The sequence below is a fragment of the Pseudorasbora parva genome, chromosome 8, assembly GCF_024679245.1.
Source record: "Pseudorasbora parva isolate DD20220531a chromosome 8, ASM2467924v1, whole genome shotgun sequence".
Classification (NCBI taxonomy): Eukaryota; Metazoa; Chordata; class Actinopteri; order Cypriniformes; family Gobionidae; genus Pseudorasbora; species Pseudorasbora parva.
Window position 1 is genome coordinate 6,559,058 of NC_090179.1, and position 25,033 is coordinate 6,584,090.

Consider the following 25,033-nt stretch of genomic DNA (forward strand, 5'->3'; position numbering starts at 1 on the left):
ATGCCTTAAAATGGAGAGCAAAACCAGAGAGACGTGGAAGAAAACAGAAGACAACCATCAAAATGGATAGAAGAATAACCAGAATGGCAAAGGCTCAGCCAATGATCACCTCCAGGATGATCAAAGACAGTCTGGAGTTACCTGTAAGTGACAGTTAGAAGACAGTTAACATCGCATGACCTGTGACAGTTAGAAGACGTCTGTGTGAAGCTAATCTATTTTCAAGAATCCCCCGCAAAGTCCCTCTGTTAAAAAAAAGGCATGTGCAGAAGAGGTTACAATTTGCCAAAGAACACATCAACTGGCCTAAAGAGAAATGGAGGAACATTTTGTGGACTGATGAGAGTAAAATTGTTCTTTTTGGGTCCAAGGGCCACAGGCAGTTTGTGAGACGACCCCCAAACTCTGAATTCAAGCCACAGTACACAGTGAAGACAGTGAAGCATGGAGGTGCAAGCATCATGATATGGGCATGTTTCTCCTACTATGGTGTTGGGCCTATTTATCGCATACCAGGGATCATGGATCAGTTTGCATATGTTAAAATACTTGAAGAGGTCATGTTGCCCTATGCTGAAGAGGACATGCCCTTGAAACGGTTGTTTCAACAAGACAATGACCCAAAACACACTAGTAAACGGGCAAAGTCTTGGTTCCAAACCAACAAAATTAATGTTATGGAGTGGCCAGCCCAATCTCCAGACCTTAATCCAATTGAGAACTTGTGGGGTGATATCAAAAATGCTGTTTCTGAAGCAAAACCAAGAAATGTGAATGAATTGTGGAATGTTGTTAAAGAATCATGGAGTGGAATAACAGCTGAGAGGTGCCACAAGTTGGTTGACTCCATACCACACAGATGTCAAGCAGTTTTAAAAAACTGTGGTCATACAACTAAATATTAGTTTAGTGATTCACTGGATTGCTAAATCCCAGAAAAAATGTTTGTACAAAATAGTTTTGAGTTTGTACAGTCAGAGGTAGACACTGCTATTTTTTTGAACACACCCCTTTCAACTAATTCAACTAATTGCCCAATTGCACAGCCTTAAGAGCGTGCATATCATGAATGCTGGGTCTTGTTTGTTTTCTGACAATCTACTGAACCTACTGGTAACTTGTTTGCCACGTTGCAATAAAAAATATACTAAAAACCTTGATTATTCTGGTTAGTCACATTGTACTGCTATTATTTTGAACAAGACTGTACACGTGACGAGAGAGAGAGAGAGAGAGAGAGAGAGAGAGAGAGAGAGAGAGAGAGAGAGAGAGAGAGAGAGAGAGAGAGAGAGCGCACAACGACAGCCCTAATGAGTGATGACGGACGGAGGACAGAACTAAACATTCAAACATAGCCTGGTTATAGCCTACTTTACACTAGATTGTGATAATGTGAGTTTATTTTAGATTTTGGCTTCTTTGGCAAAGATTTTGGCTTTAGATTTTGGCAAAGAATATAATTTTAATATTTATGTCTAGCGCAACTTAATTCCCTTTGCAGCGGTAGCCTACGCTGTCATTTCTCCCTATAACTCAAATGTAATGACAGAATCAGCACGATCTGTGATTGTTGTAAGATACAGTCTAGCAACTGCTGGTAAATTGTGGGATGCGTTTAATAATAAAAAGAGCGATTAAAAGCACAAAAATGTGCGCAAGAGATTGTTCCCAAGTCGGCGCGCGCTCCGAAACAGCCGCAACGAGACGAGCAAATTACACTTTCGGTTTCACACTTGCGTCTAAACGATCAAATGTACTCAAACATCTATGTCAAAATGACCGGCTTGGAGAGTCTCTTAAACACAATTTGTGTCTAAAATGGACGTTGTTATTATGGATAGTTGGCAGAACATGTAGTGCATCTGCCTATTATCAGTCGCCTATAGATCTGCACATCTGTCTTAAAGAGGCAGCGGTGTAAATAAACATACTGACGAATTACTGCATTTGGTTGTTTAATTCGCAAAGAGAAAATCACTCACAGCTCTTGAATGAATAACTTCAGCTTTAATAAGCATTCATTTATCCTATCTATGATAAACTATGCAGTGTTACTTTACATTTGATTACTAGAATTCTTCCTGAAATTAAAGCACTGTGTAGGCCTATGTATATCTTTGTGTGTGTGTGTGTGTGTGTGTGTGTGTGTGTGTGTGTGTGTGTGTGTGTGTGTGTGTGTGTGTGTGTGTGTGTGTGTGTGTGTGTGTGTGTGTGTGTGTGTGTATGGGGTATATATATATAGTAAATCTCAAAAAGTACCGATAAGAATACCGTTAAAGTACCGGACCGATAAGCAGTATCGTTAAGAGTAGTAATACCGTTAAAACCTTAACGATACCCATCCCTAATTAAAAGAGTTACCTTTCATGCTATTATTATTGTAACATACTGTAAAAAAGGAGAGCTGTAAATAAACATTAGAGGGCTGTAAATTAACAGTACATTGCTGGCAACCACAGCTGCCAGAGTGCCAGTAGATTACCGTTATTTTACATTTTTTACAGCATCACTGAATATAATGGGGTTTTCTTGATGTGGTCTTATTAAATCACACGTCTTAAACCGGGGGAAAACTTAACGACTGAAACATTCTAAGATTGAACTGAACTAAGATTGTTCCCTTTGACAGTCAGAGAAAAGCACAAAACTTTACGACTGAGTCAGTCCACAAAACGCACTTAAAGAAACTCAACGTGCGAGATATTGTACCAAAAGAAACATGGATGTCAAAAGACAGCCGCCAATACTTATTTGCAGTGCAATTTGTGCAGAAAAAAACAAGGAAAATCCCTGACAACAAGATGTTTTTTTATTAGTATTATTTATTAAACATTAAACATAAAATCATAAACCGTGTTTTTATCTTTCAAGTTATATTTTTGCCGTTATTGTCTGAGCAGACACATTTCATTATGCATTTCCTGATTAATTAATTAATTACAACATTTTAGTGCCATTTTTTAAACCTATAAATCAAGCAATATTAAAGACTGTTATTCACAAATCAGGAATTAAAAGCAAATTGGTTCGTGTGAGCAAACCAATGTTTCCAAAGTAAGGTCTACCGGTTATAACAAAATAAAATTAGCTACTGCTTTATTTATTCTGAAACAGATGTCATTCAAAATCTTCAATTTTCATTTTATGCAAGTACAATGCAACCATAACCATTTAACAGGACTGAAAACACTGGAAACTCTGAAAGCATGACTTCATTTAAAAGAAGAGCTACAGAAATGTTCAAATGACTATCAAATATATTTTAGATATAATTAGTTTGAATGAATATATTAGATATTAGATAATTAGTGTGGGCTATATATAAAATAATTGCATTTACAAATGTCAAGTTTGTGATTTTTGTATTTGTTACTTTTAAATTAACATTAGGCTATCAATCATTAACGTCAACATTTTGAAACAAGTGCCGTTATAGCCTACCATTTTATTTCTGTTAAACTTGAATTAGACTCCAGGTCAAAATAAAAAAAGGGAATTTTAACACAATTTTAAGTTCGCTGCAGTCACTGCAGGCTTGCTCTCTCGCGTATCAGCTAAATAATCAGCGTAACCAGCTAAAAAACGAATGCGCAGGTTACTTTTCTGAACAAGAGCGCACCCGAGTCTTTCTTACAATGTCAATAATCGCAACAAAGTTCGACTGCAACCAAACTCAGAGCACCTCCTCCAGGTAGTCTCAGGTTCAGTACCCTGGTTCGCTCCAAGGTCCACATGACAGCTTTCACATTATACCAATTTTTATATTATTTTCTATTATTGATAAGACCCCATTATATTCAGTGATGCTGTGACTGTCCACACGTGAAGTGACTCGACAAAATGTTCTTCTGTAACCGACGCCTCGTTCTCTTCTGAATCTTTGAAATATGTGTTGTATTTTAAGCGTTTGTCAATCAATATGCTTGTGTCGACTTCACTGTAGCCTATATGTGCGCGGCTTCCTTTCTGTGATTTCTGGCCGCTTATGGGAAATATATAAGCGCTTCCATTTCACTGTCTCTGTTATCAGATCTGTTGAAAATGTTGCTGTTCAATCCAGTCGATGTTCTACGGCCATGTCCGGAATAAAGAGTAGCCTATCCATGTCACACAGTACAGTTAGGTTGATATGACTTAACCCGTGGTCGTGATATAAGATTTTGGCCATATACCTATACAAATCATTCGTCACAGACAGTGTCATCGTCAGTAGGCTATACTTATTGTATTTCGGCCTAACCACAAGGTGTCACTGTGGCCTCAACGCTTCCCTCTCCTACTCTGAGCTCGATTGCTATGTCTGAGGTAAACCCCACCCTCATCATTACCCTACGGACACATAAATGTATGTATAATTAAATAAATATGGAAATAAATAAAAATAGAAATAAATAAATATATAAACAAAAGAATAAAATATGTGGACAAAATCAATATTTACATAAATAAGGAAATAAATGTATAATTTTCTTTTTTTTTGGTATATATATATATATATATATATATATATATATATATATATATATATATATATATATATATATATATATATATATATATATATATATATATATAGGTTGTATATATAGGTTAGGTTGTGATATGAATAACTGCAAGTATTATTATTATGAAGCATGTTGCTTTGTTCAATGAGCAATAACTTTGCTAATGCTAGTGCAATTTTGTTTCTACTTGTGCTAGCAGCAAACCGTCTATTAACTGAATAACATAACTCAAAGCCAAATATAAACAGGTCATTTCCATTTACTCTAATTTATACTCTAATATATATTAATTTATATACTAATTTATACTTTTTTTAAAGTCAACTTAAATTTTAAAAAGCGCATTCCACTAATAATTTTAAATTCATTGTGTTACAGACTAAATGATTTAGGAAATTTTACATAGCCTAGATTCCACCCCCCCCCCCCCCCCAAAAAAAACACCTTTTTTAAAAAAATATATAGTGTGTACTATTTTTTTTACAGTGTAGTTACGTGTATTGAAATAATTATTAAATTACAAAATGTATATAATTGTATTTCATTCTATTACTGTAAGTAAAATGTGTAATTCAATTACTCACTAATCATATTAAAAGGAAATGGGTAATGGGTAACTTCTATCAGTTAGCAATTACATTTCCAAAGTAACCTTCCTAACACTGAATGTATGTGAGATTCAAGACATTCTTGCTGTTGTGTGACTGGGGAATTTCTATGAATTGTCATGAATTGAATTCTACTTCCTGTCATTCCAATTCACTTCCTGTGAGGCGGAGTCAATTAAATTAAAATTGAAATTCATTAATTGAATGGAGGCCAATTCTGAAATTCTGAATTTTGAATTTTGAAAGCCTGATATTAGAATGACCTTATTATAAAGAGTTATGCAATAATCACTAATAATTAATTATGTGGGATCAAATGTGTGCATGTGTACAGGATCTTACCATGGTAGTTCCCAGAAGGGCTGCTTGAAATCCAGGTGTAGACATGCTCCTTAAACAAGCATCAATGGCTGGATCGAGCAATTTAGTTCCCATACCTTTAAGTTTTAAATTACTTAAACTGAAGAACGAAACATACCCGAAAGCTAAAAGAAGCAAACATTCAGCCCCCTTATGAGGACTAATGTCTTCCAGGCATGTCTCTCTCATTTGGGGGCTTGAGCCCTTGCCATTTGCGTCAGAAGTGCCAGTCCAATGTCTAAAGTGCCTTGGTCGTTGTCCCACCCCCGCTGACGAAGACTCCCCACCCATAGCTCTGTGAATGTGTGTATCACTGATCTTCTCCAGAGGAAACTCTTGATGTATGTGATTGAGCATGTCATTGAGTATTGAGTCATTGAGGATTTCAACATTTAGACCACCCTGTCTCCCAATAGCTCTCAGAAATTCAACCATGACGTGATGCTCCAATTCATCTGGTTCTGCAAAGACATTTACCTCCTTCTTTTCAGACATCAGTTTCTGAATAAGTTGGTGTATTTCTTTTGCAATTTCATTGCTCTTCTTTTCTATATTCAGCAACTTCTTCATGGTTCTGCAGGATAAGAACTCCTCTGTGATTTTAGTAACTGCAGAAATAGTGGATCCTAGGTTACATACAGTGGAAGATGCAGATGCCCAATTAATAAGTGGAGCAGCTGCTCCAGCCGTAAAAATAGTGGCCAGACCGGCCCCAATCATGCTTGCAGCTCCCAACACCGTAACTGAGCTGCCAACACATTCACTGACATTACATTTTTTTCGGAGTGACTCCAGCTCCTCAGCAAGTTTTATCAGCTCATCTGCAAACTGCTCCCTCTCTCTGATCCAGGAGAAAAACACCTCCAGCAGCTGGTCAGCGGTCGCCATGATAAAGGGCTCTGTGTCCTCTGAGCAGAAAACCGAGAAGGAAGATTAATAGGAGGAAGAGAAAAAAACAGATGAGAAGATACTTTACTTTATTTCTTCAGTTAATAATTGAGCATGAGCAAACTTTTTCTGCTGATAAAGACAAAGTCTGAGTGGTGCTAACTTGCAGCCAGAAGAATAATGTCCCACACTTGCCAACTCCTATTTAGCACCACCAACAGGTCAATGTTTGACTCATGTTTATGCCAACAACTTTTCAACCATGGATCTTAGAAACTAAATTTGAAACATAATAATGAATTCAGCCTTATAAACTCTAATAATTCAATAAAATTATTTCTGATCAGTATTTTACCAGCAAAACTTTGTTGCAGCAGAGCAGACCTTCTGAATTTGAAATATATTACAGTGATGAAAATGTTTTGCCACACACAGACACCAAGAATCTGCATATGAATTTCAACAATGGTGACATACTTAATTTAATTTTTGTATGAATTTGCCTTTTAAATCATTCGTATTTTTGTTTGAAACAACCCTTTAGTTTAAATAATTTATTTGTGGCATTTTTATAGCCTAGAAATATAGACGCACCCTAGCGGCAGCAAATCTAATCTGCCGCGAGTGTCGTCTAGCAACTCTCAATACCCTTCTGAGCTGTAATCGCTAAACTCTGGACGGACCAATCACATTGTGTATAGAGGCGGTAGGCGGGGCTTAACATAATGACGAGCAGTTCTGATGTGGCTTTGATCGTGAAAATCAAAGCCACACCAGAACTGTTGCGCATCTCCAAAATTATTCTCTTCTAGGTTAATCTGCGTTTTGAATGATTGAATTAATTACTCGCACATAAAGACTTGCCGCCACCTGCTGGCGGTTTTATTTTCATACTTAAGGGGCCCTATCTTGCACCCAGCGCAATTGACTTTGTACACCGACGCATGTGTCATTCCTATTTTGCACCCGCGCAAAGCGCGCTTTACCCTCCACAGAAGCACGTCGCTAAACTAGTGAATGAACTTGCGCTCCCTGGGCGGTTCAGCGCAAAAAAGGAGGCGTGTTCCGGCGCAAACAATCCCTGGTGCTATTTTGCTGTTCCGTTAAACAGTTGCGCCACTGACCAGAAAAAACCTGGTCTAAAGTCAGTGGCGCGTTGCGTTGTTCATTATGCTATTTTAAGGGCGCATGCTTGACCATAAAGTATAGCGTGCACAACGCGCATACACTTTGCTCATGTAATCTACACAGATGCAACAGTTATTTTTGCAAATCATAAATTGTTACACTAAAAAAAATATTAACACATTGTGGTGTGCCACGAAGATGTGAAAAAATAGGAATAAAACTAGCTTACAAATTATTCAGGCTAATTGTAGTAATTAAGGATCAGACCTGTTTGCCCAATAGTGGCAGGACATATATGTAGAGAAGGACATCTGACAAATTGGTTTGTCCGTCAAGAACCAGGAAAAAAAAATAGACTGAAAAAATAAAAAACTGTTTAACCGACGCTATTTTGGGTGGGTTTCTCCCATCCCCATACAACACAACTCTGTCTTTCACTGCTCTTACAAGAACATCAGTCTCCTCGGCTGTGAACCGCTCCTGGCGTGCGCCTGGTAAATACGCCATAATAATAGCAACCCATAATGGAACTTGCGCAGCTGCTTTTAAAGGGAATGTTGGATGACGCTCTGATTGGATTATTCACGTTACGCCCAAACCACACCTATGAATAATGAAGCTACTTCAGACCAACCCATTTTAGATTTGCGCCGGGCGCAAGAGCCATTTATCCCGCCGGGAAAATAGCAACAGCGCCAAGACCCGCCCACAAAGTTACTTGCGCTTCGCGCTTTGACACTTGCGTTTCAGATCGTTAAAATAGGGCCCCAGGTGTGTTCACAAGTCTCCATCTTAATGAAAGAGTTGAATCCTTTATTCAAACGAGTCTTTCAAAAATCCTAATCCAAAAAATCCTAAAATCCCGACTCTGGGTAGGCTAATCTATAAAAATTAGCCTACTCAGTAACTTTATTGAACTGTTGTATAATGTTGTATAATGTCACCTTTGCGATTGTGCAGATGTTCGGAAAAATAGCACTTGCATTTTGATGACATGTATGCCTATTCCTATATTGTGATTGTCGTGGAGAGAGCGCTCAAAACCCTTGAGAGCATATAATTTAGTGAACAAATTTATAGAAATTATCATTCTCTGTAAAGCACTGAGACGTGAACATATGATAATTTATCAAGATTTCTCTAAATGTGCGCTGTTTTGAACTAAAAGCCTTATTGAAGCGATTTAAAGCAGCCGATCGCAATGTTTTATTAATTATCTGATGTTTCATTCAGTGGCGGATGCAGAACGTGACAGTGTGGGCCTGGATTACGTCGAGGTGGGCCTGAATCTGGGTGTCCCGAAATAAAAGCAGTTGTCCCGAATAAAGAAAATACAAGGTCGGCTACTTCTTAACAATGTGCCATTATAAGAAAACGTATTTAGGTTTATATTTATGTTTAAAGGTAGGGTAGGTCAGAATTGGTTAAAAAACTTTTTTTCCAAATTTGTTTAAACGTTCTTTATATATCAATGCATAATTAAAATGTAAGTACTCTAAAAAAGAAAGTATAAAAATTGAGTGTCTGTAGACCTCTCACGCCTGTTTTAAAGACAGCTCATTATTTCCATTCACTCCACCTTCTCCCTTCACAACCCCAAAATACATGAACGTGCCTAACCGACCGGTCAGCTGGAAGATGCATTATTTACCTCAGACGAGCAGTGTGCATGTAGTCACATCAGAATCACATGTTATAAAAAAATCAAAGTTTATCAGTATGAATATAAACAAATAAAATGTCTTTTAGTACTCACTATCTAGCTATAATACCCATACTGGTAAAGTTTAAAATATATTTTTGTTTAATTCGGTAACAAGCTAGTTATATTTATAAGGCAAAGCTAAAAACGGGTAGCATTGATACATGTTTTCTCCCGAATAACATCAGTTATACTGTGATGAAGATTAATTTCGTGTAAGATTATATACTGTGTTTTGCATGTAAGAGTTTCCATGATGAAAGCATTGTTGATTAGCAGTAGCTAAAGCTAACTTAGTTATAAAAAGAAGTTCCTGGATGCGGTGTACTAGCTTTTACACATGCATTTTGTTATCTAGAGTTAAATTTTGCGCAATTCAACGCGACAGCGATCAACCTGAGCTAAGCATGTTGAGTATTTATCATCTCTACTAATGGCTAAATGTATAATATTGTAACTTTATGCTAAGTAATGTTATGCTATATTAGGCAGCTTCATGTGCTAGTGATACATGCTTCATGAAAACATAAACCGGAAAAATGTATAATCAAAATGAAAGATTATCTGTCCAGCAGAAATACAACTAGCAATGAGTCGTTTTTCAGCCCCTTTAGGTCCCTCAGTTCTCGACATCGTTGGAAAGCCACACCCATATTTACTCGCGTTTGATTTCTTTGTTTATCCAAAGACTTCTTGTGCATTGCCTTTACATGTAGGCCTACTGTCTTCCTGTTTTTGCATTGTTTGCCTTTGCTGTATGCAAAACACCTTGCATGTGTGTGGGCAGATCCTGTAGCGAAAGTGGTGGTCGCCATGGTAGCGAGAGAAAGTGACAGTCGCCCAAGCCAATCATTTGTTTCGTCCCAAATTAAAATAATGAGCGGTGTTTATTGCAGATTAAACAGTCTAGAGTCACTCGATTTTTATTCTCTCCTTTTCAGAGTACTTACATTTGAATTATGTATTGACATATAAAGAAAGTTTAAACAAATTTGGACAAAAGTGTTTTAGATCATTCCTACCTACCCCACCTTTAAATATTATAATGCTATTTTTTTTTATTGAATCTAATGTTTATGAAAAGTGACCACAACCAGAAGGGGAAAAAACAAGTCTAAAACAAGCTCAGCCACTAGCCGCGTTTCCATTACAGATTTGCAAAACACTTTTGATATATTTTCTAAATATGATAAAACCTATTGTGAAATAACAGCGTTTCCATTAACCAATGTTATGCGGCTAAAACTTGTTGTGATAAGTCATTCCAAAAAGAATGCCACATATTGGGTTTATGTGTATCCCAGCCACCACATACTAACCATTATTTTAATGGAATGACACACTGCAAAAAATCCACACTGTAAGCAAATCTAACCTGCCCACGACTGTCGTCTAGCAAATCCCCATACCCTCCTGAGCTGTAAACGCCAAACTCTTGTCGGGCCAATCACATCGTGTATAGAGTCGGTGGGCGGGGCCATAATGACGACGGCCGAGTTGCGTTTGCGTGCTTCTAGTAAACACAGAAGCTGGCGAACGGCGGTCTTTCGAATCAGCTTTGACCGTGACTCTGGAAGACTTGAGTTAAGCTTTTCTCTGAGAAAAGAACAAAGAACGGCACTGAAGTCATTCTTAAAAAGGGAAGATGTGTTCGTAGTTTAGCCGACTGGATACGGCGAATGTTTAATCTGTCAGCGAGCTCTGCTTCACCTTCGTTGCTCTGGTTGGTTGTAGCGCTATCCTATCGCGTGCAGAGGGAGTTTGAAAGACAACGGTTTATCCGCCCCTCGAATTGAGCCGTCAATGGAGTTTCCAGACCAAACATCTTGATGAGGGTCTGGCTTGTCAGGCGAGTTGGGTATAAACGGAGGTCAGAGCCAGCTGCAAATGGGTGGGTCACCAGCAAGTGGGTGGAGCTTTAGCCGCAAGTGGGCTGTACAAACTTCCAGAGGATTTTGATTGGTTTATTGAGTAACCTGTGTATAGCTATTGGTTGGTGGCGGTAAGGTAAGTTTTGTTGCGATCCATCAGAAAACAAAGAAAGAAGAAAACACTTTCACGTGTTCATCATCGTTAAATTGAAGGGGTAAGCTTGTTGTTAATTTTTTTTAGTTTAGTAAAAATGCATTATAAGTTGTGAAAAAGTACATATAATGATGTTTGTACACTGTTAGTCTTTAAAAAGAATAAGGGTAAAGCGTATCCAAATTATTTCTGTAGTTTTTTTAGTAGCACACACAAATTACAAAATCTGTAACATCCATTTCTACAATTTGCTCTCGATCATGGATTTTGAAGACCATAAGAAGGTATTATGGAGTGTTTATGGAGGTATTAAGCAGTGTAATGTTTGTAATTTTGTAGTTAATTCAATTTTTTGTATTGGCTAGTCTGTACTGTAATTTGTGATCAATTTAATACATCCTTGTATTCAATTAATTTTGATATTGTACTGCTAATAATTAATTAAATAATTAATTAAAACGTAATGGATAATTGTATCTTTTTTTATTCTAATGCGATTTCAGAGGAAGAATGCTCTGCACTTCTCCCTGAAACCTGTGGCAATACAAAAATACACTATGCTGGGTTTCTAATTATGTAACTATAATATTGCTCAGCTAATTTTAAATTACTTAATTTTTACTAGATAAAATTAGCAAGGTATGCATAATCAATTTTAATAATGATTTAAAATGTGTATAATATTACAACTTGAATCCACTTTTTCTTTAAGGATGAGGTGTTAAGAGATGATGACCCTTCATCATGCTTCATCTTCAAGTAGTTGAATAATGTTATATAATGTGCTTTTTTAACGGCCTGTGCTAACTGTTGCTATCTTTTCAGTTATCAGGAGCGTTGCTTAAGAACATATTGCTTGAAGTTGTTCTTGAAGGAGATGCTGCCTACAAGCCCAGCATTGGTTCGCTCTAGGTTCAGGGACATAGTTGGGGGATAAAAACTGAAAAATCACACTTCTTATGGCTAGAAATGAAATATTGACATAAAAAAATAAAACCCATAACAAGAACAACACTGATAAAGTTAAATGTTATGTTACTTTTTTTTTAAATCATTTTAAAAATATTTTTCCCTCTGGTGTTGCATGTTGGAAAAATACATCTTCACACTACAAACAGCTCTTATGGAAAATGTACTCCATCTCCACTTGTTTGGAGTGCCAGTTTGAGTACAAATGCTGAACACTTGGTACATTTTGTGTAAATTGGTGATGAATAAACTAGTTGTTAGTCTATGTGTGGCATTTAAAAGGAATACTAAAAATAGTAATAAAGTCTAATTGACTTCTGTCATCGCTTGGAGTTCTGGACACCATTCACTTGCATGGACCTACAGAGCTGAGAAATTATTCTTAATGTTTGTAATTGTTCAATGTCAACATAAACCCCTATGGAGGACCAACTTACTCAAAATGAAATTAAAAAATAAATAATGGATTCAATTAAACAACAATTAAATGTACCAGTTTATTCTGAAATAATTAAATAATTGATTTAATAATTAAATAATTAATTTAATAACATTAATTAAATAAATAAATGTATCTAAATATTTTTTTTTAAATTACATGAAATTGTTTAATATATTTCACAATTACCTCTTCCACACACTATTCTTATGTTTAAAAATCTATTTTTTCATTATTTAATGTGCTTTTTCAAAAAGACGTTTTTCTTTTGTTGCATTTATGAATGCAAGTCTATTTGACGAATCCTGCTGTCACAATTCAGCAGTGTGAGTGCCCGTGATCACCACCAGAGGGCACTCCACCACGGACTGTCACTCCATCACAAACTACATTACCCATAATCATTTCCCCGGACTCATTAGCTCTTACTGTTTACACCTGTGTCTACACAGGTGTATATATGCCTGGTTATCTCTGTCATTCATGGCGAAGTCTTGTTTAGTGTCACAACTGCATTTCTGAGCGTTTCTCTGGTTTCATGTATCTTGGTCTTTGATTTCTTGCCTTCTCCGTGGATTACCCTTTTGCCTGTTCCTTCTGCTCTGTTTGCCTTTTCGGACTGATTTCCTGTTATGACCTTTTGCCTGTTCTATGGACTACGACTTTGGATTACCCTTTAATAAATACTGCGTTTGGATCTCCAACCCTTCTATCTCAGAGCAGTTCGTAACACCTGCATTTCCAAAGCATAATTTTCTCCAAAGATTTTTTTCATAATAATAAAGGACATTTCACAAATGCCAATCAACAGGCAGTGGGCGGTGCTTGGCGCGGATTGGTTTGTGTGCTGTGGTGATATCACTTGATCAATATCTTGCCATACTAATTTACAAATCAATTCCCCTATTTCCCCTTGCCACTTGCCAGACCCAGACAGGAAAAAGTAATCAGTCTGAAAGGATTATCCAATCAGTGCCAAGCACCGCCCACTGCCTGTTGATTGGGATTTTTGAAATGTCCTTTATTATTATGAAAAAAATCTTTGGGAAAATGTTGCTTTGGAAATGCATGATTCCTCAAAATAGGCATCATTCGTAAATGCAGCATATTATTATGAAAAACGACTTTTTGAAAAAGCACATTAAATAATGAAAAAATAGATTTTTTTCTATTTGAAAGAGTGTGGTAATTGTGAAATATATTAAATAATTTCATAATTTTAAATCATAATTTTACAAAATAAATAGATACATTTATTTATTTAATTAATATTTAATTAAATAAATCATTTCATTATTAAATTAATAAATAAATAATTTAATTAATTATTTAAGAATAAACTGGTACATTTAATTGTTGTTTAACTGAATTCATTATTTATTTAATTATTTAATTTTGAGTAATTTGGTCCTCCATAAAACCCTAGTGTTTATTGCGCTTCTTGTGTCTCCACCAGGTTGCTAAAAAAATGCAGTAAAGATGAATGGTAACAACAACAAAAGTTAACATTAGCCAACTGTTTTTCATGCATTTACAAATTCACTTCGCTGAGTGCATTTGCATCTCATTGTGATATTGTAGATTGTGTAGCTAATATTGAGAAATAGGCTTGAGTAAGGCCTACATTACAGCCTTGAATTTAAAACAGCATCCCTTTAAGTATGGCAAAAGGTGTAAGTGACTTCATCGTTTACATTGAGTGGTAGCCTACTGTCCAGTACCACTCAATGTAAACGATGAAGTCACGTCGAAAGCCAGTCTGGACACACGATAATAACAAAGACGTAAGAAATTAAACCATGATATAGAACCTGATATTTAATGGTCTCACTTCATTACTGTCGCTACTTCCTGCCTCTCTCATTCACCGCGGTCCTCGGCCTCAATGACGCTTGGGGATTTCTCATAGCCTGAAAAGGATTTCCACACACGTTTGTGAAATCCCTCCTACTTCCCACTTGCACATTTGTCAAAATCCCTCCTACTTGCTGCATAAGCTCCACCCACTTGCTGCGTAAGCTCCTCCCACCTGCAGGTCTCCAGGCTGCAGCGATACATACATGTGTCAGGCTACTGTTTTCCATTAAAACAGTAATATACCGTAGAAAACAATGCATTCTGGGTAATATGCCAACAGTAATATACTGTGAATTAACACGCTTAAAGTCGACACTCAGAGGCTGTATTCAAAATCACTCCCTATCCCCTTATTCACTATTCCCTACACTAGTTCACTGATATAGACCACTCGACAGAGAGAGAGGAAAGAAGAGAGTGAATTCAGACACTGATGAACACCTGAAGGAAAGAGAAACATCAACAGAAGAAACATGATTTCATCAACTGAAGATAAAAGAAGACATCAAATCTCTGAAGATCTCATCAGAGGATTAAACAACTCCACAAACAGCATTACCAGCTTCACACATTACTAACCAGACTGACTTTATTTCTGTCAGACGACTACAGAAGCTCTTATTGAGAATTAACAGATGATGTTTTATTGTTTCTTCTGACGTTACCATTATGGTGATCAGTGTTTGCTTTAGTTGGGCTCTTGAACATTGGCACAATAAGTATTTCTCTTGCTCCTGTAATAGTGTATTTGCAATACATTTGTTATAGCAAGCAAAGATGAAGAAAAAAAACCATAAACAGTTTGTGTTGACTATTTATTAATGCTCTGGTTCACTAATCATCATTCACTAATGATTTACTTGTTAATGATATAGATGGTGCTTAATTTTTTTTTAATTGAAAAAAATTGAAAACCATAATTTTATCACATGAGATCAGTGATGCAACCAGATAATTTGAAGGCCATGGAACCAACTTTTGGTCTGAACATCAGAATCATTCAGACTCACATAGACATCAAGAATCGGCGTATGAATCTCAACAATGAAGACTATCAAAAGCTTCATTCTGCATTGCATGCTAGGTACCGGCATTGTGCAAAAATCGTCCAAGACTCCCAGCATGCATTGCGACATGAATAAATTATGCTGCTGAATAGCCTGGCTATTTTCTTTCATTCTTACTATTTACCTTTATTTTTGTTGTTGTTTTTGTGTTGACTTTTTAGTAGCGTTTTGTGATCTGTTAACAGTTGATCTGATCATATTTTTTGTTGACTGTCACCATTGATGAGATTCATATGCTGATTCTTCATGTCTTTGCGAGTCTAGGTGACAAAGGAGTATAAACAATTTTTATAAATCATGGGTTTAAAAATCCATCATAACTAATTTCTAACCACTGCTTAATATTTTCAGAAATGTCCAGGTTTAGTAACACAAAATAAGGGTACATTTATGTGTTTGTAAAATAATGGGGTTGTTTAGGGAAGAGACACTGGAAGAGATTAGCAAACTAAGCATCCCATTACGATCATATCATAAGCAAAACGTAACTAATAACTTCTGACCACATTTTATTTTTCTTGGCTTTTTTTACCTACAACAAATGTGTCTAAGAAACACACAGCTATAGCAGACAAAGAAAACTATCGTTATAAAGTAAGGGGTCAAGAGCCCAACTGAAGCAAACACTGATCACCATAATGGTGACCAAATATTTTCTATTAAACATCAACACCTAAAGATCGGATAATTCTCAATAAGAGCTTCTGTAATTGTCAGACAGAAATAAAGTCAGTCTGGTTAGTAATGTGTGAAGCTGGTAATGCTGTTTGAGGAGTTGTTTAATCTTCAGAGATTTAATGTCTTCTTTTATCTTCAGTTGATTTAATCTAACGCTGCGTTCACAGCAAATGCGTATTGAGCGTCAAAATCGTGTCTACCGTGTCTAGTTTGACGCGTGAACATTTTGAATCCATTCACACGTCCACAGCAAAATGGACGCGCATAGAAATTGAGCATTTGAAGCGAAATAGACGCGTGTTAAAGGCGCTCCAGGTGAAATATGTCCTAAAACACCACTCTGCCTCTTTTCATTTTCAAAAATATATATATTAAGCATTAACAGCCACACATGTGGTTCAGCCAACGCACTACCTGGATTATCTTCACTGCATGTATATTTAAATAAAATATAAAGTTATGAAACTTCACTTTGCCCTCAGTCAAAATTATTTGATAGGCAACAATAGATACACAAGACGAAGTATATGTCATGTTTAACCTCTACAGAGACATCCGAGCCAGCGGCAAACGCCAGAAGGACTGGCCGATGAAAGGCTGCTCTCGCCGGGGTTAACGAGCGCTGAGCGCCCGGAGATCGCCTGGATCTCACGACTCCAAAAACGAAAGAGTGTTCTTTTTAAATAGGCACTGTCTTTATAGGTAAACCACATATTTAAGCTTTAAACAACTACATTATCAACTGAAAAGCATTAAAACTACATTTAGTGACAAAATATCAGTATTTTTTAGCCTGCATATGGTTTTCTTATCACGTCACTTTACCATGTGACAGCAGTAAGCAGTCTCCGCATTGGTTAACGCGGCGCGAATTGAGGCCAAAGTTAAACATTTTCAACTCGGGCGTCAGACGCGAATTCGCTTCACATTCCCGTTAATGAGGCGGAAACACGTCTAACCCGCCGCAGGACCTCCTGACAGTAATTTAATTTAGTAATAGTCAACGCGCCTTTCCAATGACTTAACATGGAAATGATTCGCCCCAGATGCTCTATTCGCGTTCGGTGTGAACGTACCTTCAGGCTGTGGCTGAAGACATTTGTAGTTCTTGTGTTTTTCTGGCCATCAGTGATTCTTGTTAACAGGTGTTCTCAGTTATCACTTTAAATAATCTCTTAATCATCTCATTAACTTCAACAATGCGTCAATTACTCTAACACTCTGTGGTGTGTACACTCTTCAGTGTTCATTTAAAACTGAAGATTTTGTTGTGGGGTTAAAAGGGTTAAAGGGGTTAGATGAAAGAACCCACAGAGGGAACCGTAAATTAACGGTAAGAAACTTTCAATTCATTTACGGAAAAGTACTGTAAAAAAACGTCTCGGTTACGTATGTAACCCTCGTTCCCTGAGGAGGGAACGGAGACGTAACGTCAGTGACTGACGAATGGGGGTTTCGTCTAGAAGCCAATCATCTTCGAGATCTTAGAAAGCGCCCAATGGCAGTGCCAATGCCATGGGCATGCGAATTTGCATGCGTAACTCCGCCTACCCACCTGGGTATATAAGGAAGTAGCTGGCATGAATCGCATTATGTTACCTGCTGAGGAGCCAAGACTGAACTCTCGGCCGTTCCAGCGGTACAGCGGAAGTGGCAGCGGGACGTTACGTCTCCGTTCCCTCCTCAGGGAACGAGGGTTACATACGTAACCGAGACGTTCCCTTTCGTTCAGTCACTCCGACGTAACGTCAGTGACTGACGAATGGGGGTCCCAATGCAATAACGCCACTCGGCTGTCTTCCAGTGCCCTGCGCAAGCGTGAGAACCCTGATGCAAGTTAGGACGGTCAAAGGCCTCTACTTAACGCAGGAATACCAAGGTACACTGGGAGGCATATTCCAGGAGGAGATATGCGCCAAAATGCCTACCCGTAGGGAGGACTTAGGAATACACGTATGACCCGGGGGGCTGCATACGGAAGATCACTGGGGTACCAGCCGCAGGTGGATTTTTAACCCCAGGGGGTGGCAAGGTTGCCAAGGGAATACACCCGCTCAGGGAGGCTTATGGTGGAAATACACATGTGGGGGTCGCCGGAGGGGAACCATGCACATGGGGCACCTGGCCGGATACGAGTGTCTGGGCTAAGGGCAGACTTACTGGCGTCGGCGTCGTCAGTGCTGGAGGAGCTCAGGGCTCTCGGGGAACTCACTTGAGAAGAATATCGCACGTATCCAGTCCGTGGAGTGGAATGGCGAGCAAGCGAAGACACCTGAGCCAATCCATTACCGGCCACTTGTAGAGGCGAGTACATAGTCGGATACAGGCTCCACTCGGAGGTTATAAAACCTGTCGAATGTGTTTGGTGTCGCCCAGCCTGCAGCTCTGCAGATGTCTGTCAGCGGAGCGCCATGTGCTAAAGCCCAAGAGGAGGCCACACTCCGGGTGGAATGGGCCCTGACCCCAAGGGGAGATGGGCGTCCCTGCTGCTGGTAAGCCAAAACAATGGTGTCCACTATCCAGTGAGACAGCCTTTGCTTTGAGAGAGCCTTCCCTTTCAGCTTCCCACCATAACAGACAAAGAGCTGGTCTGAGGTCCTGAAACACTGCGTCCTGTCTACGTAAGCGCGAAGGGCGCGTACTGGACAGAGCAATGCCATGGCTGGGTCTGCCTCCTCCAAAGGCAGCGCTTGCAGGTTCACCACCTGGTCTCTGAACGGAGTGGTGGGAACCTTGGGCACATATCCAGGCCGGGGTCTCAGGATCACGTGAGAGTCAGCCGGCCCGAATTCCAGGCACGTTTCGTCAACCGAAAATGCCTGCAGGTCCCCTACCCTCTTGATGGAGGCCAATGCGGTCAGGAGTGCTGTCTTCATAGACAAGAACTTAACATCTACTGACCGCAAAGGCTCAAATGGGGCCCTCTGCAGAGCACTTAGAACTACTGAGAGGTCCCAAGAGGGTACGAGAGGAGCACGAGGAGGATGTAGTCTCCTCGCACCCCTCAGGAACCTGATGACCAGGTCGTGCTTACTTACCGTTTTCCCGTCCAAGAGGTCATGGTAGGCAGCGATAGCGGCCACATAAACCTTCAGGGTGGATGGAGACAGCCTTCGATCCAACCCTTCCTGGAGGAAGAGAGCACAGACCCGATCGGGCATTTCCAGGGGTCTTCTTGACATAAAAAAGAGCACCAATTGACGAAGAGGTTCCACTTCAACGCATAGGCCTGTCTCGTGGACTCGGCCCGAGCGGAAGTGATGGTAGCCACCACCGTAGGTGGTAGGGTACACAAACCTGCCGCGTCCCGTCCAGGAGCCACACGTGGAGGTTCCAAGATCGGGACGCGGGTGCCACAGGGTGCCCCGTCTCTGAGAGAGTAGGTCCTGTCTCAGAGGAATCGGCCAGGGAGGGGCTGTCGCAAGGAGAACTAGTTCTGGGAACCAGTTCCGGCCGTGCCAGTACCGGGCGACCAAGATGACCTGCTCCTTGTCCTCCCTGACCTTGCACAGAACACGTGCAAGAAGGCTCACTGGGGGAAACGCATACTTGCGTAGGCCCTGCGGCCAGCTGTGCGCCAGTGCATCCGTGCCGAGCGTGCCCTCGGTCAGGGAATAGTACAGGCTGCAGTGGGACGAGTCGTGGGAGGCAAACAGATCTACCTGTGCGTCCCCGAACTGATCCCAAATCAGCTGGACAGACTGGGTATGGAGTCTCCACTCCCCAGGGATTGGCTGAACCCGTGAGAGCTCGTCGGCTGCACGGTTCAGGATCCCCGGGATATGGACAGCACGAAGGGACCTCAGGCGCTTCTGACTCCATAAAACGAGATGGCGGGCGAGTTGAGACATGCGGCGGGAGTGTAGACCGCCCTGGTGGTTGATGTACGCTACTACGGCCGTGTTGTCCGATCTGACTAGTACGTGTTGACCCTTCAGCAACGCTCGAAAGCGGTGCAGGGCGAACCGTACTGCCAGCAACTCGAGGCAATTGATATGCAGGCGGCTCTGGCTCTCTGACCAAGAGCCGGCGGCTACATGTCCATTGCACATGGCATCCCAACCCGTGGTGGACGCATGTTCTAAGGGCACACCTGCCCGTAGAAAGCTGAGGTTCGACCACTGGGTAAAAGTCTGTCTGCAGGCCCGAGTCACTGGGACCCGGAGCGTGGCGTATGCCATGCCCATCTCGGGACTCGATCGCGAAGCCAGTGCTGAAGCGGTCTCATATGAAGCAATCCGAGCGGCGTCACCGCGGCTGCAGATGCCATATGCCCCAGGAGCCTCTGAAACAGTTTCAGTGGAACCGCACTCTTGCTCTCTATCTGACGGAGGCAAGTCAGCAGTGACTGTGCGCGCACGCCGGTAAGCTGCGCACACATGGCGACCGAGTCGATCTCCATACCGAGAAAAGAGATCCTCTGCACTGGGCAGAGTTGCTCTCTCCCAGTTGACCCGAAGGCCCAAACGAGCTACGTGGTGGAGAACCAGGTCTCTGTGTTCGCACACCCGGTCCCGAGAGTGGCCCAGTATGAGCCAGTCGTCGAGATAGTACAGGATGCGAACCCCTTGTTGCCTGAGTGGCGCAAGGGCTGCCTCGACAATCTTCGTGAAGACGCGAGGGGACAGAGCTAGCCCGAATGGTAGTAAGTCATACTGATATGCCCGCCCTTCGAACACAAACCGTAGGAACAGTCTGCGTCGCGGAAGAATGGACACATGGAAGTACGCGTCCTTCAGGTCGATCGCTGCAAACCAATCGCATGGACGAACGCATTCAAAAAGGCATTTCGCAGTCAACATCCTGAACGGAAGCCTGTACAGGGATCGGTTCAGGACGCGAAGGTCCAGGAACGGTCGTAACCCACCGGATTTCTTCGGTACAATGAAGTAAGGGCTGTAAAAGCCGGACTTCATCTCGGCTGGAGGGACGAGCTCGACCGCGCCCTTCGCCAGTAGGGTCGCGATCTCCACACGCATGGTGGAGACCCCACCACGGTGTACCGGACACCCCAGAAGCGGGGAGGAGCTCGCGCGAACTGAATCGCGTAGCCGAGCCGGATGGTCCGTGCGACCCAGCGGGACAGTCCCGGCAGCTGTAGCCACGCTCCCAGGGAGTGTACCAACGGGGTCATGCGGAGCACCGGCGTACCCTCGGTGGGGCAGCGAGGCAGCGTTACCGGCCCGGACTCGGGTGGCGTAGCGGCCCGGTGTCGGGGCGGCGGTAACAGCTGCGCCCTGACAGAGGAGACCAGGGAAGGACTCGCGTTCCACTGGGGTCTGCTCTGAGAGGGGGCTGGCGACAGAGAGGGACGAGAGCGGCGTGGCCCGGGGGCGGCGCACACTGCCGTCACCGGTCTCTGGGTGCTCAGGGATGGGTTAATCAGTTCTTTCTTGCAAAGGTTGCTGCTGACCCGTGGGCCAGGACAAAGGATTCTCCCCCGGCCCTCCACCGGGGGAAGGGGCGGACCTGCCACCGTCCCATGAAAGAACTGCCCATCCCAGAGCTGTCCGCGTCCGGAGCGCCGCTGGCCTTATTTTCAGCAGGCAACATCGGCTGGCGCGGCCTGGGACGGCTTCCTGCAGCGCGCCCTGTGGCGTGGCCAGGGTGAAGGCTGCTGCTGTGGCCACGCGGGAGGGGGTCGCAGGAAGTTGCCCTGGCGGCGAGGAGGCTGAGGCAACTGTGCCGGCGCCGCTTAGGTGCAGCAGCGGGCCGCCGGGGCAGATGGCCTCAGTCTGCCACTGGGGACAGCCAAGAACTGTTGGGCGCAGTCCCTGACCGTGCCGCCGATAAGGCTGGCCTGGGATATGGGCGAGCTGAGGAGGCGTGCTCACTCAGCCGTCCCACATCGACCAAGTAAGGCCAGTTGTCTTTCCCGGACCACAGCTGTGGACATCTCCTGACCCAGGGGGCGTGTGGTCACCTATCCCGCGCTGGGCGGGATCGGTGGCGGCACGCCTTCCTCGAGGCAGTGTTACCGGCCCGGACTCGGGTGGCATAGCGGCCCGGTGTCGAGGCACTGGTAACGATTGCGCCCTGACAGAGGAGACCAGGGAAGGACTCGCGTTCCACTGGGGTCTGCTCTGCGAGGGGGCTCGTAAGCCCTGGATCAGCTCTGTCCTCGTGCATACGCATCGGGGCGGCAGCTTACCCCATAGCACTGCTGGACTACGCCACCGAAGTAGACGAGCCAGCAGGCTTGGGAGGGCTCTTAGGATAGCCTCACCGCGTCAAGTCAAAGCACTCAGTGGACACCGTAGTGCGCAACAGAGCACCTGACTGAGGGGGAGGGACCCCAGTGTACCCTTAGGCCGCGACCCCTCGAGGGCAGAGAAGGCGGAGGAGGCCACCAAACGGTCGCGGGAAGACCCGGAGATCTCCCGGACCGCGTGCACTCCTCATGCATCTCGGGAGTGAAATGGCATTGGGGGCGGGGCCCGCAGCTGTCGGGTGCCACCTCCAAAAACCAATCGCTCAACCGCGAGCACTCGTGACAGGGTGGAGATTCACACCAGCCCGAGGCTCGCGGCTGCCCGAGATAACATGGCTGTCAACTCTAGGTCAGATTCTACAGTGCTACCACACCCGGAGGCGGAGCATAGCCGAATCGTCATCCCCAAAGGACTCTAGCCCACCTTGAGATGCGGCAATCGACCTCTTGCCGCTATCTGGAGTATGAACGAAACGAACGGGGCGTCAGCAGACGGTCCCGCTGCTTCAGTCCAACACTCACTGGAAGCGATGTGCAAGAGGGCGGGAGTGGCCCGAGGAATGATCGTCGGGGTTCTTAATACCACAGCACCGCCCTCAGGTCACCCTGGCCACCAGCCAAAGTACCACCTCTCTCGGAGATGGTAGATCAGGGTGTGGCAGAGGGGACTCTCTCTCTTTACAGAGATCATTGAGTCTCGACCACAACATCGCGATGGTCATTTTCCCACAGAAGGAACACAGCACATCCACAAACACTGTCCGAACGTGCTGGGCCAAAACACGTCGAGCAGTGAATGCGTCCCAAAGACAGCAACAGATATCGACCGCACCCGGAAGTGCGCGGGCAACCCGTCTTGAAAAAGATGTGCCACACGCAAGCTCTTTTTGTGAGAGGAAGCTCTGCAGAGTGCCGAAGCGCCCAGGGAAAACACACACAGCTGTTGCAGATCACTGCACAGATCAGCAGGCAGGCAATGTGAGATCGCTGGAACGCGCTGTTACACCAACACCCTGGAGAACCGCTCGTCTCGAAGACTGAAGAGAGGACTTCAGAATTCAGGCTTGCCGGAGTGAAGAGATGCTCTTGGCTCCGAAGCAGAAACATAATGCGATTCATGCCAGCTACTTCCTTATATACCCAGGTGGGTAGGCGGAGTTACGCATGCAAATTCGCATGCCCATGGCATTGGCACTGCCATTGGGCGCTTTCTAAGATCTCGAAGATGATTGGCTTCTAGGCGAAACCCCCATTCGTCAGTCACTGACGTTACGTCGGAGTGACTGAACGAAAGGGAACAGTAATATACTGTAAAACATAACATATTTTCACTGAATTTTAGAGCAAGTTAATAGAAAAAATTTGTGCAAAGTCAGTAACTGGTAGGGAGAGTAAATATTAAAATGACCTGTGTTTATGTGTTGTTGCACAAGATGATATAGAAGAGCTCTTTTAGTTGAATTCATTAGTTTTGTGGGTTACCGTTGTGCTGAAGAGTAGAGCCTGTGCTTCAGTCCAGGATGAGCAGAGAAACATTGATGATATGCTGCCTGATGCTTTATTTAACGGCAGTGACTGTGTTTGCTGATGCAGTTATGAGCTGTTTGTTGAGTAATTTATCACATACGTGTGTGCTATTGCTCACAATGAACTGCAAAGATTGAAGTTAAAGTCATGTTTCTAAATCATTTCACTACTACACCTTACACATGTGAATATGAAACAAGTTCACAGTACAAACACCGTATAAATACTTGTTTTAAAATGAGAACTGTTTGAAGCGATCAGTTTTCCAAATGAAGTTACCTTTCATGGTATTATTACGGTAACATATACTTTAAAAAAGGAGAGCTGTATATAAACAGTAGATGGCTGTAAATTAACAGTACATTGCTGCCAGTAGATTACCGTTATTTTACGGCACAATTTTTTACAGTTCATTTCATTTATTTTGTTTCATTTCATAACAAGTGATTTTCAAAATGGTATGATGTCCAAGGAACCAAATACCAGAAATAACCATTAGGCTACCACCTCGGGTGTGTCATCAGTTTTCCCTTACATATTTCTGTTTTACAATATTTTTCCATATACTGTATATATTATATATGTTCCATATATACACACAATATAATGTTCTTACCTGTGTTTAATCTGAAGATCTGTAGTCTGTGTTGTGATGCAGGGCAATCTCAGTTTGCTGCTCTTCCGATCCGGTTCTGACTGGTCTGAAACCTGCAGCAGAGTTGTTTTTATCCTCACTGCAGCACTTTCACTTTCAATATGATTTCCCTATAACACTCTTTTATATTCATCATATTATATACTACTATGTGCTGTTTTGTTAAAAGTGTGTCAAGATGTATGGATCATGTGTTCTGTGTATCTGGAATGCATTTATTGAAAGCATATCCAACCCACTGACCATTTGGGCGATATAAAATTGGTTTGACGTTGGATATTAGACAGATATTCACCCGCTAAAAAATTCAATAGATCCTTAGTGGATAACAATAATGTATAAAATGTGTTTTACCTGGAAGGTATTAGGATGTACCTGAACACAGATGACAGTTTATTTGTCTTAATCCTCCTC

The 25,033-nt window shown here is 42.1% G+C and overlaps 1 protein-coding gene across 3 annotated transcripts in view; it reads right to left on the reverse strand.

Annotated features, from left to right (window-relative positions):
* The window catches only part of LOC137084987 (uncharacterized), a 66,255-nt gene extending 41,222 nt beyond the window's left edge, over window positions 1–25,033 (reverse strand). Inside the window, exons 1-3 of one of the 3 annotated variants that reach the window (XM_067451544.1) lie at window positions 24,974–25,033; window positions 24,581–24,672; window positions 5,456–6,381 (exon numbers count right to left, since the gene is read on the reverse strand). In XM_067451544.1, coding sequence (XP_067307645.1) covers window positions 5,456–6,361 — 906 coding nt within the window. In that variant the 5' untranslated portion in view covers window positions 6,362–6,381; window positions 24,581–24,672; window positions 24,974–25,033. Of the gene's footprint in view, window positions 1–5,455; window positions 6,382–24,580; window positions 24,673–24,973 lie in introns of those variants that run through there. The other 2 variants (XM_067451545.1, XM_067451546.1) reach the window with 2 other exon arrangements.